General features: G+C 47.8%; 1 protein-coding gene across 1 annotated transcript in view; it reads left to right on the plus strand.

Moving 5' to 3' along the window:
- The window catches only part of cplane1 (ciliogenesis and planar polarity effector 1), a 270,576-nt gene that overhangs the window by 231,602 nt on the left and 20,278 nt on the right, over positions 1-18,696 (plus strand). Inside the window, exons 46-50 of the mRNA XM_080183273.1 lie at positions 911-941; positions 7,158-7,289; positions 9,982-10,129; positions 10,239-10,297; positions 12,789-12,959. Of these exons, the coding sequence (XP_080039399.1) occupies positions 911-941; positions 7,158-7,289; positions 9,982-10,129; positions 10,239-10,297; positions 12,789-12,959 (541 nt within the window). The remainder of the gene's footprint in view (positions 1-910; positions 942-7,157; positions 7,290-9,981; positions 10,130-10,238; positions 10,298-12,788; positions 12,960-18,696) is intronic.

Genomic DNA, 18,696 nt, shown 5'->3' on the forward strand with positions numbered 1-18,696 from the left:
TACTATTTGGGGGTCTATAGAAAACTCCTAATAACGTGATCGATCCTTTCCTATTTCTAACTTCAGCTCATATTCCCTCAGTAGGCAGATCCCCCTCGAAATGCCTTTCAGCAGCCGTTAAACTATCCTTGATTAACAATGCTTGGATGGGTGTAAATTGAGAGAGGTGGATACTCAGTGAGGCTTTGGAGTCCTCGTGCATCAGTCATTGAAAGTAAGCGTGCAGGTACAGCAGGCAGTAAAGAAGGCAAATGGTATGTTAGCCTTCATAGCGAGAGGATTCGAGTGTAGGGATAGGGATGTTTTGCTGCAATTGTACAGGGCATTGATGAGGCCACACCTGGAGTACTGTGGTCTCCTTATCTGAGGAAGGCTGTCCTTGCTATAGAGGGAAGTGAAGGTTTACCAGGCTGATTCCTGGGGTGGCAGGTCTGTCATATGAGGAGAGATTAAGTGGGTTAGGATTATATTCACTGGAGTTTGGAAGAGTGAGAGGGGATCTGATAGAAACTTATAAAATTCTAACAGGGTTAGACAGGGTAGATTCAGAAAGAATGTTCCCGATGGTGGGGGAGTCCAGAACTAGGGGTCAGAGTTTGAGGATAAGGGGTAAACCTTTCAGAACTGAGGTGAGGAGAGATTTCTTCACCCAGAGGGTGGGGAATGTGTGGAATTCACTCCCACAGAAAGTAGCTGAGGACAAAATGTTGTCTGATTTCAGGAAGAAATTAGATTTCACTCTTGGGGCTAAAAGGGATCAAAGGATATGGGGGGGAAAGGGGGGATCAGGATATTCAATTCAGTGATCAGCCATGATCAAAATGGATGGCGGAGCACCCTTGAAGGGCCAAATGGCCTTGTCCTGCTTCTAGATTCTATGTGTCTCACTGTTTGTGCATTTCTTTCACAGATCGTCACAGGCTGAGCAGAGAATCAGCGAGGTTAGTGTAACATCCGTTAGCTCCACTTATCCCAGACAGACACAGGGTCTGTGTGTATATCCCAGACTGACACACGGTGTGTGTGTATATCCCAGACTGAAACCGGGTGTGTGTGTATATCCCAGACTGACACAGGGTGTGTGTGTATATCCCAGACTGAAACCGGGTGTGTGTGTATATCCCAGACTGACACAGGGTGTGTGTGTATATCCCAGAATGACACAGGGTGTGTGTGTATATCCCAGAATGACACAGGGTGTGTGTGTATATCCCAGAATGACACAGGGTGTGTGTGTATATCCCAGACTGACACAGGGTGTGTGTGTATATCCCAGACTGACACAGGGTGTGTGTGTATATCCCAGACTGACACAGGGTGTGTGTGTATATCCCAGACTGACACAGGGTGTGTGTGTATATCCCAGACTGACACAGGGTGTGTGTGTATATCCCAGACTGACACAGGGTGTGTGTGTATATCCCAGACTGACACAGGGTGTGTGTGTATATCCCAGACAGACGCAGGGTCTGTGTGTATATCCCAGACTGACACACGGTGTGTGTGTATATCCCAGACTGACACACGGTGTGTGTGTATATCCCAGACTGACACAGGGTGTGTGTGTATATCCCAGACAGACGCAGGGTCTGTGTGTATATCCCAGACAGACACACGGTGTGTGTGTATATCCCAGACTGACACAGGGTGTGTGTGTATATCCCAGACAGACGCAGGGTCTGTGTGTATATCCCAGACAGACACATGGTGTGTGTGTATATCCCAGACAGACACATGGTGTGTGTGTATATCCCAGACTGACACCGGGTGTGTGTGTATGTCCCAGACTGACACCGGGTGTGTGTGTGTATATCCCAGACTGACACCGGGTGTGTGTGTATATCCCAGACTGACACACGGTGTGTGTATATACCCCAGACTGACACCGGGTGTGTGTGTATATCCCAGACTGACACACGGTGTGTGTGTATATCCCAGACTGACACCGGGTGTGTGTGTATATCCCAGACTGACACACGGTGTGTGTGTATATCCCAGACTGACACCGGGTGTGTGTGTATATCCCAGACTGACAGCGGGTGTGTGTGTATATCCCAGACTGACAGCGGGTGTGTGTGTGTATATCCCAGACTGACAGCGTGTGTGTGTGTATATCTCAGACTGACACAGGGTGTGTGTGTATATCTCAGACTGACACAGGGTGTGTGTGTATATCCCAGACAGACGCACAGACTGTGTGTATATCCCAGACAGACGCACAGACTGTGTGTATATCCCAGACAGACGCACAGACTGTGTGTATATCCCAGATAGACACACAGTGTGTGTATATCCCAGACTGACACACGGTGTTTGTGTATATCCCAGACTGACACCGGGTGTGTGTGTATATCCCAGACTGACACACGGTGTGTGTGTATATCCCAGACTGACACCGGGTGTGTGTGTATATCCCAGACTGACACCGGGTGTGTGTGTATATCCCAGACTGACACCGGGTGTGTGTGTATATCCCAGACTGACACCGGGTGTGTGTGTATATCCCAGACTGACAAGCGGTGTGTGTGTATATCCCAGACTGACAGCGGGTGTGTGTGTATATCCCAGACTGACACCGGGTGTGTGTGTATATCCCAGACTGACACAGGGTGTGTGTGTATATCCCAGACTGACACCGGGTGTGTGTGTATATCCCAGACTGACACAGGGTGTGTGTGTATATCCCAGACTGACACCGGGTGTGTGTGTATATCCCAGACTGACACAGGGTGTGTGTGTATATCCCAGACTGACACCGGGTGTGTGTGTATATCCCAGACTGACACAGGGTGTGTGTGTATATCCCAGACTGACACCGGGTGTGTGTGTATATCCCAGACTGACACACGGTGTGTGTGTATATCCCTGACTGACTCCGGGTGTGTGTGTATATCCCAGACTGACACCGGGTGTGTGTGTATATCCCAGACTGATACAGGGTGTGTGTGTATATCCCAGACTGACACACGGTGTGTGTGTGTATATCCCAAACTGACACTGGGTGTGTGTGTATATCCCAGACTGACACCGGGTGTGTGTGTAAATCCCAGACTGATACAGGGTGTGTGTGTATATCCCAGACTGACACGCGGTGTGTGTGTAAATCCCAGACTGACACCGGGTGCGTGTGTATATCCCAGACTGACACCGGGTGTGTGTGTATATCCCAGACTGACACCGGGTGTGTGTGTATATCCCAGACTGACTCCGGGTGTGTGTGTATATCCCAGACTGACACCGGGTGTGTGTGTATATCCCAGACTGACACCGGGTGTGTGTGTATATCCCAGACTGACACACGGTGTGTGTGTATATCCCAGACTGACACCGGGTGTGTGTGTAAATCCCAGACTGACACCGGGTGTGTGTGTATATCCCAGACTGACACCGGGTGTGTGTGTATATCCCAGACTGACTCCGGGTGTGTGTGTGTATCCCAGACTGACACAGGGTGTGTGTGTATATCCCAGACTGACACAGGGTGTGTGTGTATATCCCAGACTGACACCGGGTGTGTGTGTATATCCCAGACTGACAAGCGGTGTGTGTGTATATCCCAGACTGATACAGGGTGTGTGTGTATATCCCAGACTGACACCGGGTGTGTGTGTATATCCCAGACTGACACCGGGTGTGTGTGTATATCCCAGACTGACACCGGGTGTGTGTGTATATCCCAGACTGACACCGGGTGTGTGTGTATATCCCAGACTGACACACGGTGTGTGTGTGTATATCCCAAACTGACACTGGGTGTGTGTGTATATCCCAGACTGACACCGGGTGTGTGTGTATATCCCAGACTGATACAGGGTGTGTGTGTATATCCCAGACTGATACAGGGTGTGTGTGTAAATCCCAGACTGATACAGGGTGTGTGTGTATATCCCAGACTGACACCGGGTGTGTGTGTATATCCCAGACTGACTCCGGGTGTGTGTGTATATCCCAGACTGACACACGGTGTGTGTGTATATCCCAGACTGACACCGGGTGTGTGTGTATATCCCAGACTGACTCCGGGTGTGTGTGTATATCCCAGACTGATACAGGGTGTGTGTGTATATCCCAGACTGACACAGGGTGTGTGTGTATATCCCAGACTGACACAGGGTGTGTGTGTATATCCCAGACTGACACAAGGTGTGTGTGTATATCCCAGACTGACACCGGGTGTGTGTGTATATCCCAGACTGACACCGGGTGTGTGTGTATATCCCAGACTGACACCGGGTGTGTGTGTATATCCCAGACTGACACCGGGTGTGTGTGTATATCCCAGGCTGACACCGGGTGTGTGTGTATATCCCAGACTGACACCGGGTGTGTGTGTATATCCCAGACTGATACAGGGTGTGTGTGTATATCCCAGACTGATACAGGGTGTGTGTGTAAATCCCAGACTGATACAGGGTGTGTGTGTATATCCCAGACTGACACCGGGTGTGTGTGTATATCCCAGACTGACTCCGGGTGTGTGTGTATATCCCAGACTGACACCGGGTGTGTGTGTATATCCCAGACTGACAAGCGGTGTGTGTGTATATCCCAGACTGACACCGGGTGTGTGTGTATATCCCAGACTGACAAGCGGTGTGTGTGTATATCCCAGACTGATACAGGGTGTGTGTGTATATCCCAGACTGACACCGGGTGTGTGTGTATATCCCAGACTGACACCGGGTGTGTGTGTATATCCCAGACTGACACCGGGTGTGTGTGTATATCCCAGACTGACACCGGGTGTGTGTGTATATCCCAGACTGACACACGGTGTGTGTGTGTATATCCCAAACTGACACTGGGTGTGTGTGTATATCCCAGACTGACACCGGGTGTGTGTGTATATCCCAGACTGATACAGGGTGTGTGTGTATATCCCAGACTGATACAGGGTGTGTGTGTAAATCCCAGACTGATACAGGGTGTGTGTGTATATCCCAGACTGACACCGGGTGTGTGTGTATATCCCAGACTGACTCCGGGTGTGTGTGTATATCCCAGACTGACACACGGTGTGTGTGTATATCCCAGACTGACACCGGGTGTGTGTGTATATCCCAGACTGACTCCGGGTGTGTGTGTATATCCCAGACTGATACAGGGTGTGTGTGTATATCCCAGACTGACACAGGGTGTGTGTGTATATCCCAGACTGACACAGGGTGTGTGTGTATATCCCAGACTGACACAAGGTGTGTGTGTATATCCCAGACTGACACCGGGTGTGTGTGTGTATATCCCAGACTGACTCCGGGTGTGTGTGTATATCCCAGACTGACACCGGGTGTGTGTGTATATCCCAGACTGACACCGGGTGTGTGTGTATATATACCAGACAGACACGCGGTGTGTGTGTATATCCCAGACTGACACAGGGTGTGTGTGTATATCCCAGACTGACACAGGGTGTGTGTGTATATATACCAGACAGACACGCGGTGTGTGTGTATATCCCAGACTGACACCGGGTGTGTGTGTATATCCCAGACTGACTCCGGGTGTGTGTGTATATCCCAGACTGACTCCGGGTGTGTGTGTATATACCAGACTGACACCGGGTGTGTGTGTATATCCCAGACTGACACCGGGTGTGTGTGTATATCCCAGACTGACTCCGGGTGTGTGTGTATATCCCAGACTGACAGCGGGTGTGTGTGTATATCCCAGACTGACACCGGGTGTGTGTGTATATCCCAGACTGACACCGGGTGTGTGTGTATATCCCAGACTGACAGCGGGTGTGTGTGTATATCCCAGACTGACAAGCGGTGTGTGTGTATATCCCAGACTGACACCGGGTGTGTGTGTATATCCCAGACTGACACCGGGTGTGTGTGTATATCCCAGACTGACACCGGGTGTGTGTGTATATCCCAGACTGACACCGGGTGTGTGTGTATATCCCAGACTGACACCGGGTGTGTGTGTATATCCCAGACTGACAAGCGGTGTGTGTGTATATCCCAGACTGACACCGGGTGTGTGTGTATATCCCAGACTGACAAGCGGTGTGTGTGTGTATTTCCCAGACTGACACCGGGTGTGTGTGTATATCCCAGACTGACAGCGGGTGTGTGTGTATATCCCAGACTGACACAGGGTGTGTGTGTATATCCCAGACTGACACCGGGTGTGTGTGTATATCCCAGACTGACACCGGGTGTGTGTGTATATCCCTGACTGACTCCGGGTGTGTGTGTATATCCCAGACTGACACCGGGTGTGTGTGTATATCCCAGAGTGATATAGGGTGTGTGTGTATATCCCAGACTGACACGCGGTGTGTGTGTATATCCCAGACTGACACCGGGTGTGTGTGTATATCCCAGACTGACACAGGGTGTGTGTGTATATCCCAGACTGACACAAGGTGTGTGTGTATATCCCAGACTGACACCGGGTGTGTGTGTGTATATCCCAGACTGACTCCGGGTGTGTGTGTATATCCCAGACTGACACCGGGTGTGTGTGTATATATACCAGACAGACACGCGGTGTGTGTGTATATCCCAGACTGACACAGGGTGTGTGTGTGTATATCCCAGACTGACACAGGGTGTGTGTGTATATATACCAGACAGACACGCGGTGTGTGTGTATATCCCAGACTGACTCCGGGTGTGTGTGTATATCCCAGACTGACTCCGGGTGTGTGTGTATATACCAGACTGACACCGGGTGTGTGTGTATATCCCAGACTGACACCGGGTGTGTGTGTATATCCCAGACTGACTCCGGGTGTGTGTGTATATCCCAGACTGACAGCGGGTGTGTGTGTATATCCCAGACTGACACAGGGTGTGTGTGTATATCCCAGACTGACACAGGGTGTGTGTGTATATCCCAGACTGACACACGGTGTGTGTGTATATCCCAGACTGACACACGGTGTGTGTGTATATCCCAGACTGACACACGGTGTGTGTGTATATCCCAGACTGACACACGGTGTGTGTGTATATCCCAGACTGACACCGGGTGTGTGTGTATATATACCAGACAGACACTGCATGTATATATCTCAGATTGACGGGGGATGTGATGGGTTTTCTGTATTCCTCAGTAGATGTTGGGCTGAGTGACGAGTGCTGAGGGTATAAGGGGTCTCTGGTCAGTCACTGGTCTCTGACCTCTCCTCTGTTTTATGTTTGCAGCTCCACAGATGATCGGCTTCACTTGAGTGGAATGAGTGGTGTGAGTGATATTGTTGCTGAGCTCTTTACTGAGGGCAAATTGTCCACAAAAAGCTTAGGCCTTTCTGAGGAACAAATCCAAAAACTCTCCAGGTAAATACTGGCCAATAGAATGCATTGCAAAATATTTCTCTCTACAAGTCACTCTCAGAGGCACAGAGATACATAAAAATCACACCACTCATCATTAAGTACTGTGCCTTCAACACCAAAAACTATCCTGGGAGAGGATAGTGCAGGGGGAACAGTGTAGGGGGAGTTTTACTCTGTAAATTCCTCATATAGAGGGCATCAGAGTAGAGTTAAGAGAGAAATCAGGAGGGCACAAAGGGGACATGAGATTGTTTTGGCAGATACGGCAAAGGAGAATCTAAAGAGCTTCTACAAATACATAAAGAGTAACGGGGAGAGTAGGGCTTCTTAAGGATCAACAAAGTAACCTATGTGTGGATCCATAAGAGATGGGTGAGATCCTAAATGAATATTTCTCATGACTATTTACTGTTGAGAGAAGCATGGATGTTAGGGAACTTGGGTAATAGTTGAGTCATTGATAGTCATGGGTGAGGTGCCTGAAGATCGGAGAGTGGTAAATGTTGTGCCTTTGTTTAAAAAGGGCTGCAGGGAAAAGCCTGGGAACTACAGGCCAGTGAGCCTCACATCTGTGGTGGGTAAATTGTTGGAAGGTATTTTCAGAGACAGGATCTACAGGCATTTAGAGACACAAGGACTGATTAGGGACAGTCAGCATGGCTTTGTGAGTGGAAAATCACGTCTCACAAATTTGATTGAGTTTTTTGAAGGGGTGACCAAGAAGGTAGATGAGGGCAGTGCAGTTGATGTTGTCTACATGGACTTTAGCAAGGCCTTTGACAAGGTACCGCATGGTAGGTTGTTACATAAGGTTAAATCTCACGGGATCCAGGCTAATTTACCGAAATTGATACAAATTTGGTTTGATGACAGAAGCCAGAGGATGGTTGTAGAGAGTTGTTTTTCAAACTGGAGGCCTGTGACCAGCGGTGTGCCTCAGGGATCAGTGCTGGGTCCACTGTTATTTGTCATTTATATTAATGATTTGGATGAGAATATAGGAGGCATGGTTAATAAATTTGCGGATGATTTCAAGATTGGTGGCATAGCGGACAGTGAAGAAGGTTATTTAGGATTGCAACGAGATCTTGATCAATTGGGCCAGTGGGCTGACGAATGGCAGATGGAGTTTAATTTAGATAAATGCGAGGTGATGCATTTTGGTAGATTGAACCAGGGCAGGACTTACTCAGTTAATGGTTGGGCGTTGGGGAGAGTTACAGAACAAAAAGATCTAGGGGTACAGGTTCATAGCTCCTGGAAAGTGGAGTCACAGGTGGACAGAGTGGTGAAGAAGGCATTCAGCACGCTTGGTTTCATCGATCAGAACATTGAATACAGGAGTTGGGACGTCTTGTTGAAGTTGTACAAGACATTGGTAAGGCCACACTTGGAATACTGTGTACAGTTCTGGTCACCCTATTATAGAAAGGATATTATTAAACTAGAAAGAGTGCAGAAAAGATGTACTAGGATGCCACCGGGACTTGATGGATTGAGTTATAAGGAGAGGCTGGATAGACTGGGACTTTTTTCTGTGGAGCGTAGGAGGCTGAGGGGTGATATTATAATAATGAGGGGCACAGATCAGCTAGATAGTCAATATCTTTTCCCAAAGGCAGGGGAGTCTAAAACTAGAGGGCACAGGTTTAAGGTGAGAGGGGAGAGATACAAAAGTGTCCAGAGGGGCAGTTTTTTCACACAGAGGGTGGTGAGTGTCTGGAACAAGCTGCCAGAGGCAGTAGTAGAGGCGGGTACAATTTTGTCTTTTAAAAAGCATTTCGACAGTTATCTGGGTAAGATGGGTTTCAAGGGATATGGGCCAAATGCAGGCAATTGGGACGAGCTTAATGCTAAAAACTGGCTGGCATGGACAAGTTGGGCTGAAAGGCCTGTTTCCATGCTGTAAACCTCTGTGACTCTAACTAAACCCATGCTGTCCTGGGAGTGTTTGATGGGGGACAGTGTAGAGGGAGCTTTACTCTGTATCTAACCCCGTGCTGTACCTGTCCTGGGAGTGTTTGATGGGGACAGTGTAGAGGGAGCTTTACTGTGTATCTAACCCCGTGCTGTACCTGTCCTGGGAGTGTTTGATGGGGACAGTGTAGAGGGAGCTTTACTCTGTATCTAACCCCGTGCTGTACCTGTCCTGGGAGTGTTTGATGGGGAACAGTGTAGAGGGAGCTTTACTCTGTATCTAACCCCGTGCTGTACCTGTCCTGGGAGTGTTTGATGGGGACAGTGTAGAGGGAGCTTTACTGTGTATCTAACCCCGTGCTGTCCCTGTCCTGGGAGTGTTTGATGGGGACAGTGTAGGAGCTTTACTCTGTATCTAACCCCGTGCTGTACCTGTCCTGGGAGTGTTTGATGGGGGACAGTGTAGAGGGAGCTTTACTCTGTATCTAACCCCGTGCTGTACCTGTCCTGGGAGTGTTTGATAGGGGGACAGTGTAGAGGGAGCTTTACTCTGTATCTAACCCCGTGCTGTACCTGTCCTGGGAGTGTTTGATGGGGATAGAGTAGAGGGAGCTTTACTCTGCATCTAACCCCATTCATTTTTTATTTTATTAGTGTCACATGTAGGCTTACATGAACACTGCGATACCCTACACATGACTCTATTCTTTCCATGTCCAGATTCTCTTTGTTTCCAGACAAATGCTGATTATCCCTTGCTTTGTCCAATGTGTAGATATTCTAAACCTCCAAAGAGAAGTGAGCATGAACGGAAGGAAGTTCAGGAATGGATGAAACAGAAGAGACAGCAGAGACTTCAGTTGTATCAACAACATCGAGAAGAACTGAGGAGAAAGGAGCGAGCGCCATATCATCCCAAACAGGTGGGTAGTAACTTCCATCCTTCCTCTGGACATAGTGAGTCCAGAGTTTGCTTCATAAACCAATTTCTGATTTTTCTTTCTCTACTAATCATATTTACTTTCATCACAGAAAAAACTCACAAACAAAGACATTAAAGAAAATCAGAAGCAAAATGCAATAAAAAAAAGGTAATTTTTAAAAATTCTACCAATACCAAAAGAGACCAGTTAACTGAAACTGACCGATTCCCTGTGTACAGTAACCCTGAGACTGACCGATTCACTGTGTACAGTAACCCTGAGACTGACCGATTCACTGTGTACAGTAACCCTGAGACTGACCGATTCCCTGTGTACAGTAACCCTGAGACTGACCGATTCCGTGTACAGTAACCCTGAGACTGACCGATTCCCTGTGTACAGTAACCCTGAGACTGACCGATTCCCTGTGTACAGTAACCCTGAGACTGACCGATTCCCTGTGTACAGTAACCCTGAGACTGACCGATTCACTGTGTACAGTAACCCTGAGACTGACCGATTCACTGTGTACAGTAACCCTGAGACTGACCGATTCACTGTGTACAGTAACCCTGAGACTGACCGATTCACTGTGTACAGTAACCCTGAGACTGACCGATTCACTGTGTACAGTAACCCTGAGACTGACCGATTCCCTGTGTACAGTAACCCTGGGACTGACCGATTCCCTGTGTACAGTAACCCTGAGACTGACCGATTCACTGTGTACAGTAACCCTGAGACTGACCGATTCACTGTGTACAGTAACCCTGAGACTGACCGATTCACTGTGTACAGTAACCCTGAGACTGACCGATTCACTGTGTACAGTAACCCTGAGACTGACCGATTCCCTGTGTACAGTAACCCTGAGACTGACCGATTCCCTGTGTACAGTAACCCTGAGACTGACCGATTCCCTGTGTACAGTAACCCTGAGACTGACCGATTCCCTGTGTACAGTAACCCTGAGACTGACCGATTCCCTGTGTACAGTAACCCTGAGACTGACCGATTCCCTGTGTACAGTAACCCTGAGACTGACCGATTCCCTGTGTACAGTAACCCTGAGACTGACCGATTCGCTTCAGTATCATGGAAAGGTGTTAGTTCTCTCAGAGCCTGTGGAACTCTCTTGGGCAGAGAGAGGTGGAGGCGAGTCTTTAATTTTTTTTATTTATTCATGTTAAATGAGCATTGACCCATCCTTACTTGCCTTGGAGGGCAGTTGAGAGTTAACCATGTTGCTGTGGGTCTGGAATCACATGTAAACCAGACCAGGTAAGGACGGGAGATTTCCCTAAATTAGTCGTCCCTCAATCTGGTTATAATTCCTTTATTGTGGAGTCCAATAGGTGTAAGACAAATGTCATAGGTAGAGGAGGATACTCACAATGTTAAAATGGCGGCGCGGGCTTGTTGGGCCGAAGGACCTGTTTCCTGTGCTGTGTTGTTCTTTGTTCTTTGTATTTCCTTCCCTAAAGGTCTATCGATAACACCACTGGGCCGTCACCAACCCTGTGGTTGCAGATCTGCTGGTAGAAGCAGATATCTTCTTGACTGATAAGAGATTGTGATGTGATTGGAGGTTGTCAGGGCAGTATGTGGAAATGAGACCACAGTCCAGTCTGCCATTTTTGTATTGATGGCGGTATGCCATCTGAATGGACTGCCCCAAATTCATAGGTTGGTGCGCTTCGAGATCTGCTTGCAATGGTCAAACAGTCTTCCCCTCACTTTAAAACAAAGGGTCAAATTACTAAATTATGCAAGAGCAGAGAGACCTGGGTGTGTCTGTGCAGAGATGGAGAAGGTGGCAGGACAGGTGGAGAGGGCAGTTACTAAAACGTACAGTATTCTGGGCTTTATTAATAGGCATGATGTGGAGATGTTCACAAACAGAACTCCCACTCACCTGATGAAGGGGCAGTGCTCCGAAAGCTAGTGGCTTGTGCTACAAAATAAACCTGTTGGACTTTAACCTGGTGTTGTGAGACTTCTTACTGTGTTTATTAATAGGGGCAGAGTGTACAAGAGCAGGGAGATTGTTAAACCCAATAAAGTACAGATTCAACTTCAGTTGGAATATTGCACACTGTCCTGGACACCACTCTACAGGAAGGATGTGAACACATTGAAGAGAGAGCAGAAGAGATTGACAAGAATGATTCCAGGGATAAGAAAGTTCAGTGATGAGGATAGATTGGAGAGATTGGGCCTGTTCTCCCTGGAGAGAAGAAGGTTAAGAGAAGATTAGATAGAGTTTTTCAAAATCATGAGGGGACTGGGCAGTGTAGGCAGGGGGAAACTGTGCCTGCTTGTGAAAGGATTGAGAACAGATTTAAAGTGATTTGCAAAAGAAGTAACTGTGAAGTGAGAAAAGCTGAATGAATGTTCCACCTGGAAATGTGGTAGAGGCAGCTTCATTGAGGGCATTTGACAATGTGCAGAGGTACAGGACGAAAGGCAGGGGAATGGCACCGTGTCACGGTGCTCGATTGGAGAGCCAGGGAGACACGATGGACCGAATGGCCTCCTCTGTGCTGTAACAATTCTGTGGCTGTGAGAAGCAGAGCCGTTGTTAAGTTTGGATTGTGTATTACTGGGGTCCCTTTGGCCTTTGATTATCACTGACCAGTTACTTTTCCTTTGTCTGCAGAGTAACTTTGGCTGAGAATCATGAAGAGCGAACACGGGCAGCACTGAGCTTGATGAACGAGATGTTGTGTGACACCGTTCAGCTTCCCACCACTCGCCTACACACTCTGGGAAAAAAGCAGAAAAAATCAGTTCAGCTGACCCAGAATTACCACAGCAGCACTTCAGGAGGGTAAGTACAAGAGGGCTGAACACACTGTTCAGACACACTCCAGACAGGGAGTAGTGACAATCCACTAGTCACTATCCCCACTCCATCAGGTAAAGCCATTTCAGCCCCAGCGGGATCCCTCTGTGCTGCTGTGTCATAAACACCACTTGTCCATTCGGAGTTAATGGACACTGCTTCAGGAAGTTAGTATCGAGTGGAAGCAAGGTTTGAGTTCTGCAAATTGATGAAAACAGCAAAGTCAGTGTTTGGGGTATGAAATTTATATTCTGAATGGTGATAACTGCAATTAGTATTGCACTGGGATACAAAACTGGCTCAGCCAAAGAAGACACAGGGTAGCAGTGAGGTGCGTGCAGTGTGTGTGTCTGAGGTGTGTACAGTATGCGTATGGGTGAGGTGTGTACAGTATGCGTATGGGTGAGGTGTGTACAGTATGCGTATGGGTGAGGTGTGTACAGTATGTGTATGGGTGAGGTGTGTACAGTATGCATATGGGTGAGGTGTGTACAGTATGCGTATGGGTGAGGTGTGTACAGTATGCGTATGGGTGAGGTGTGTACAGTATGCGTATGGGTGAGGTGTGTACCGTATGCGTATGGGTGAGGTGTTGTGTATGGGTGAGGTGTGTACAGTATGTGTATGGGTGAGGTGTGTACAGTATGTGTATGGGTGAGGTGTGTACAGTATGCGTATGGGTGAGGTGTGTACAGTATGCGTATGGGTGAGGTGTGTACAGTATGCGTATGGGTGAGGTGTGTACAGTATGCGTATGAGTGAGGTGTGTACAGTATGCGTATGGGTGAGGTGTGTACAGTATGCGTATGGGTGAGGTGTGTACAGTATGCGTATGGGTGAGGTGTGTACAGTATGCGTATGGGTGAGGTGTGTACAGTATGCGTATGGGTGAGGTGTGTACAGTATGTGTATAGAACATAGAACATTACAGCGCAGAACAGGCCCTTCGGCCCTCGATGTTGCGCCGACCAATTAAGAAAAAAACAATGACCCTCTAACCTAAACCATTCCCTTTCCATCCATAAACCTATCCACGGATCTCCTAAACGCCCCCAAACTAGGCGCATTTACAACTGCAGCAGGCAGGGCATTCCAATCCCTCACCACCCTCTGGGTAAAGAACCTACCCCTGACATCCATCCTATAACTACCCCCCCTTAATTTAAAGCTATGCCCCCTCGTGCTAGCTTTCTCCATCCAAGGAAAAAGGCTGTCACTGTCCACCCTGTCTAAACCTCTAATCATCTTATATGTTTCAATAAGGTCCCCTCTTAGCTGCCCTCTTTCTAACGAAAACAACCTCAAATCCCTCAGCCTCTTCTCATAGGACCTTCTCTCCATACCAGGCAACATCCTGGTAAACCTCCTCTGCACCCTCTCCAATGCCTCCACATCCTTCCTATAATGTGGGGACCAGAACTGTACACAGTACTCCAAGTGCGGCCGCACCAGAGTTTTGTACAGTTGCAACATGACGTTGCAGCTCCTAAATTCAATCCCCCTACCAATAAACGCCAAGACACCGTATGCCTTCCTAACAATCTTATCGACTTGATTTCCAACTTTCAGGGATCTATGTACACATACACCTAGATCCCTCTGTTCATCAACACTATTCAGAGTCCTACCATTAGCCCTATACTCTACACATCTGTTATTCCTGCCAAAGTGAATTACCTCACACTTTTCCGCATTAAACTCCATCCGCCACCTCTCGGCCCAGCTCTGCAACTTGTCCAAGTCTCTCTGCAAACTATGACACCCCTCTTCACTATCTACCACTCCTCCGACTTTGGTGTCATCAGCAAATTTACTGATCCACCCAACTATACCCTCATCCAGATCATTTATAAAAATTACAAACAGCAGTGGCCCCAAAACAGATCCCTGAGGCACACCACTTGTAACCGAACTCCATGACGAATATTTACCATCAACCACCACCCTCTGTCTCCTATCTGCTAGCCAATTCCTGATCCAATTAATTAAATCACCCTGAATCCCATACATCTGCATTTTCTGCAGAAGCCTTCCATGGTGAACCTTATCAAACGCCTTACTAAAGTCCATATATACCACGTCAACTGCCTTACCCCCATCCACCTCTTTGGTCACTTTTTCAAAAAACTCAATAAGGTTAGTAAGGCACGACCTACCCTCCACAAAACCATGCTGACTATCTCCAATCAATTCATTACTCTCTAAATAACTATAAATCCTATCCCTAATAATTTTTTCTAAAACTTTGTCCACAACAGAAGTAAGACTCACCGGTCTATAATTCCCGGGGAAGTCTCTGTTCCCCTTCTTAAACAATGGGACAACATTCGCTATCCTCCAGTCTTCTGGCACTATACCTGTGACCAACGATGACCTGAAGATCAGAGCCAGAGGCTCTGCAATCGCCTCTCTTGCCTCCCAGAGAATCCTAGGGTAAATCCCGTCTGGCCCAGGGCACTTACCTATTTTCAAACCCTCAAGAATATCTAGCACATCCTCCTTATCAACTGCAATACTATCCAATTTACAACCCTGTAACCCAGTGTTCTCCACAACTACATTTATGTCTCCCTGCGTGAATACCGAAGAGAAATATTTGTTCAGTGCCTCTCCAATCTCTTCCGGCTCCACACATAACTTCCCGCTGCTGTCTCTGACTGGCCCTAATCTTGCCCTAACCAATCTTCTATTCTTAACATATCTAAAGAAAGCTTTAGGATTCTCCTTAATCCTATCAGCCAAAGTCTTCTCATGTCCTTTTTTTAGCTCTTCTTAACTCACTCTTTAACTCCCTCCTAGCTAATCTATAGCTTTCCAGTGCACTACCTGAGCCCTCAAGCCTCATCCTGACATAAGCCTCCTTTTTCCTTTTAACCAGCGAATCAACTTTTTTAGTGCACCACGGTTCCCTAGCTCGACCATTTCCTCCTTGCCTGACAGGGACATACATATCAAGGACTCGCAGTAGCTGCTCCTTGAATAAACTCCACATTTCGGACGTTCCCAGACCCTGTAGTCTCCTAGTCCAACCTATGCTCCCTAATTCTCTCCTAATAGCCTCATAATTACCCTTCCCCCAGCTATAACTACTGACCCGAGGTTCATGCCTATCCCTTTCCATCACTAAGGTGAACGTAACCGAATTGTGGTCACTATCCCCAAAATGCACCCCAACTTCCAAGTCTAACACCTGGTCTGGCTCATTTCCCAGCACCAAATCCAATATAGCCTCACCTCTAGTTGGCCTATCAACATACTGAGTCAAAAAACCTTCCTGCACGCTTTGCACAAAAACTGACCCCTCTAATGAGCTAGAGCTATAGCAATTCCAATCAACATGAGTAAAGTTAAAGTCCCCCATAACAATTACCCTATTACTTTCACTCCTAACCAGGATCGTCTCCGCAATCCTTTCCTCAACCTCTCTAGAACTTTTTGGAGGTCTATAAAAGACTCTCAACAGGGTGACCTCTCCTCTCCTATTTCTAACCTCAGCCCATATTACCTCAACAGACAAGTCCTCATCAAACTTCCTCTCTGACACCGTGATACAATCCTTGACTAATAATGCTACCCCACCCCCCCTTCTACCTCCTTCTCTACTCCAACTGAAGCATTTGAACCCCGGAACCTGCAACAACCGTTCCTGACCCTGCTCTATCCATGTCTCTGAAATGGCCACAACATCAAAGTCCCAGGTACTGATCCACGCTGCAAGTTCATCCACTTTATTGCGAATACTCCTCGCATTAAAGTATACGCATTTCAAACCATGCTCCGCCCCACCCCCACGATGCTGTGCAATGCAGTCCCCATCTATGCCCCCCTCACTTTCACCCCCTCTACTCAGGATCCCACCCCCCCTCTGAATCAGTTTAAACCCCTCTGCATAGTCTTTGCAAATTTTCTCCCCAAGATATTGGTTCCCCTCTGATTCAGGTGTAGACCATCACTCCTGTAGAGGTCCCACCTTCCCCAGAATGAGCCCCAATTGCTCAAGAACCTGAACCCCTCCCTCCTGCACCATCCCCTCAGCCACGAGTTCAAACTTTCCCTCTCTCTGTTCTTCTCTAAACTATCCCGTGGCACAGGCAAGAGTCCCGAGATAACCACCCTGTCCGACTTGGCCTTAAGTTTCCACCCCAACTCCGTAAATTTCTGCTTAATATCCCCTTCCCTTATCCTCCCTATGTCATGTGTCCCCACATGAACTATAACTTGGGGCTGATCCCCCTCACCCTTAAGAGTCCTGAACACCCTCTCTGAAACATCCCGGACCCCAGCCCCTGGGAGGCAACACACCAGCCCTGAGTCCCTTCCATTACTGTTGACTCTCTTATCTGTCCCCCTAACTATGGAGTCCCCAATCACCAGGCCCAATCTTTTACTTCCCCTACCCACCTGAGCCTTCACAACAGGCTCACCTCCAGAGACCTGCTCCCTTTGGCTATCTCCAGTTGATTCTTCCTCAACTGTAGCCTCCAGGACAGAAAACTTATTTTGGAGGAGATCAGCCCTGGGGGATTGTCTCCCCGATTGCTTCTTACCCCTCTTCCTGGCAGTTACCCAAGACTCATTTCTAGGAGTGACTATCTCTTTGTAACTCCTATCAATGTCCGCCTCAACCTCCCAAATTATCCGAAGTTCCTCCAATTCCAGCTCCAGCTCCTTAACACGATCCTCCAGAAGCTGCAAGTGTGCACACTTCCTGCAGGTAAAATCAGCAGGAACACTACTGGTGTCCCTCACCTCGTACATACCGCAGGAGGTGCAGCTTACTGCCCGAACTGCCATCTCTGATACAATTTCCAGGAGGGAAAAAAAAACTTCCCACACACTTATTATTAGGTTAGAGGAGGGGGGAGGGTGGGATACTCTACCTGTGTAGAGGATCAGGTAGCCTCTCTGTACCAATTTATAGGGTCAGAGAGACAAAAAAAAACTACAACTACCGGTAAGCATCCTAATGACGACTACCGGTTTCTAGCTAATTTAAAAAAAAGGTACAGAAAAAACCACCGCTGCGCGCAACTTAACTAAAAAGAAAAAGTTAAAAATTTACCTTAATCTCGACCTCCACACTCGCCCAAATCGCTGCCTCTCCGTGCTGCTCAACAGGAACAGTGAGGTGAGGTGTGTACAGTATGCGTATGGGTGAGGTGTGTACAGTATGTGTATGGGTGAGGTGTGTACAGTATGTGTATGGGTGAGGTGCGTACAGTATGTGTATGGGTGAGGTGTGTACAGTATGTGTATGGGTGAGGTGTGTACAGTATATGTATGGGTGAGGTGTGTACAGTATGTGTATGGGTGAGGTGTTGTGTATGGGTGAGGTGTGTACAGTATGTGTATGGGTGAGGTGTGTACAGTATGCGTATGGGTGAGGTGTGTACAGTATGCGTATGGGTGAGGTGTGTACAGTATGTGTATGGGGGAGGTGTGTACAGTATGTGTATGGGGGAGGTGTGTACAGTATGTGTATGGGTGAGGTGTGTACAGTATATGTATGGGTGTGGTGTGTACAGTATGTGTATGGGTGAGGTGTTGTGTATGGGTGAGGTGTGTACAGTATGTGTATGGGTGAGGTGTGTACAGTATGTGTATGGGTGAGGTGTGTACAGTATGTGTATGGGTGAGGTGTGTACAGTATGTGTATGGGTGAGGTGTGTACAGTATATGTATGGGTGAGGTGTGTACAGTATGTGTATGGGTGAGGTGTTGT

Source organism: Carcharhinus amblyrhynchos, unplaced genomic scaffold (assembly GCF_965287045.1).
Source record: "Carcharhinus amblyrhynchos unplaced genomic scaffold, sCarAmb.v2.hapA chromosome_205, whole genome shotgun sequence".
NCBI lineage: Eukaryota > Metazoa > Chordata > Chondrichthyes > Carcharhiniformes > Carcharhinidae > Carcharhinus > Carcharhinus amblyrhynchos.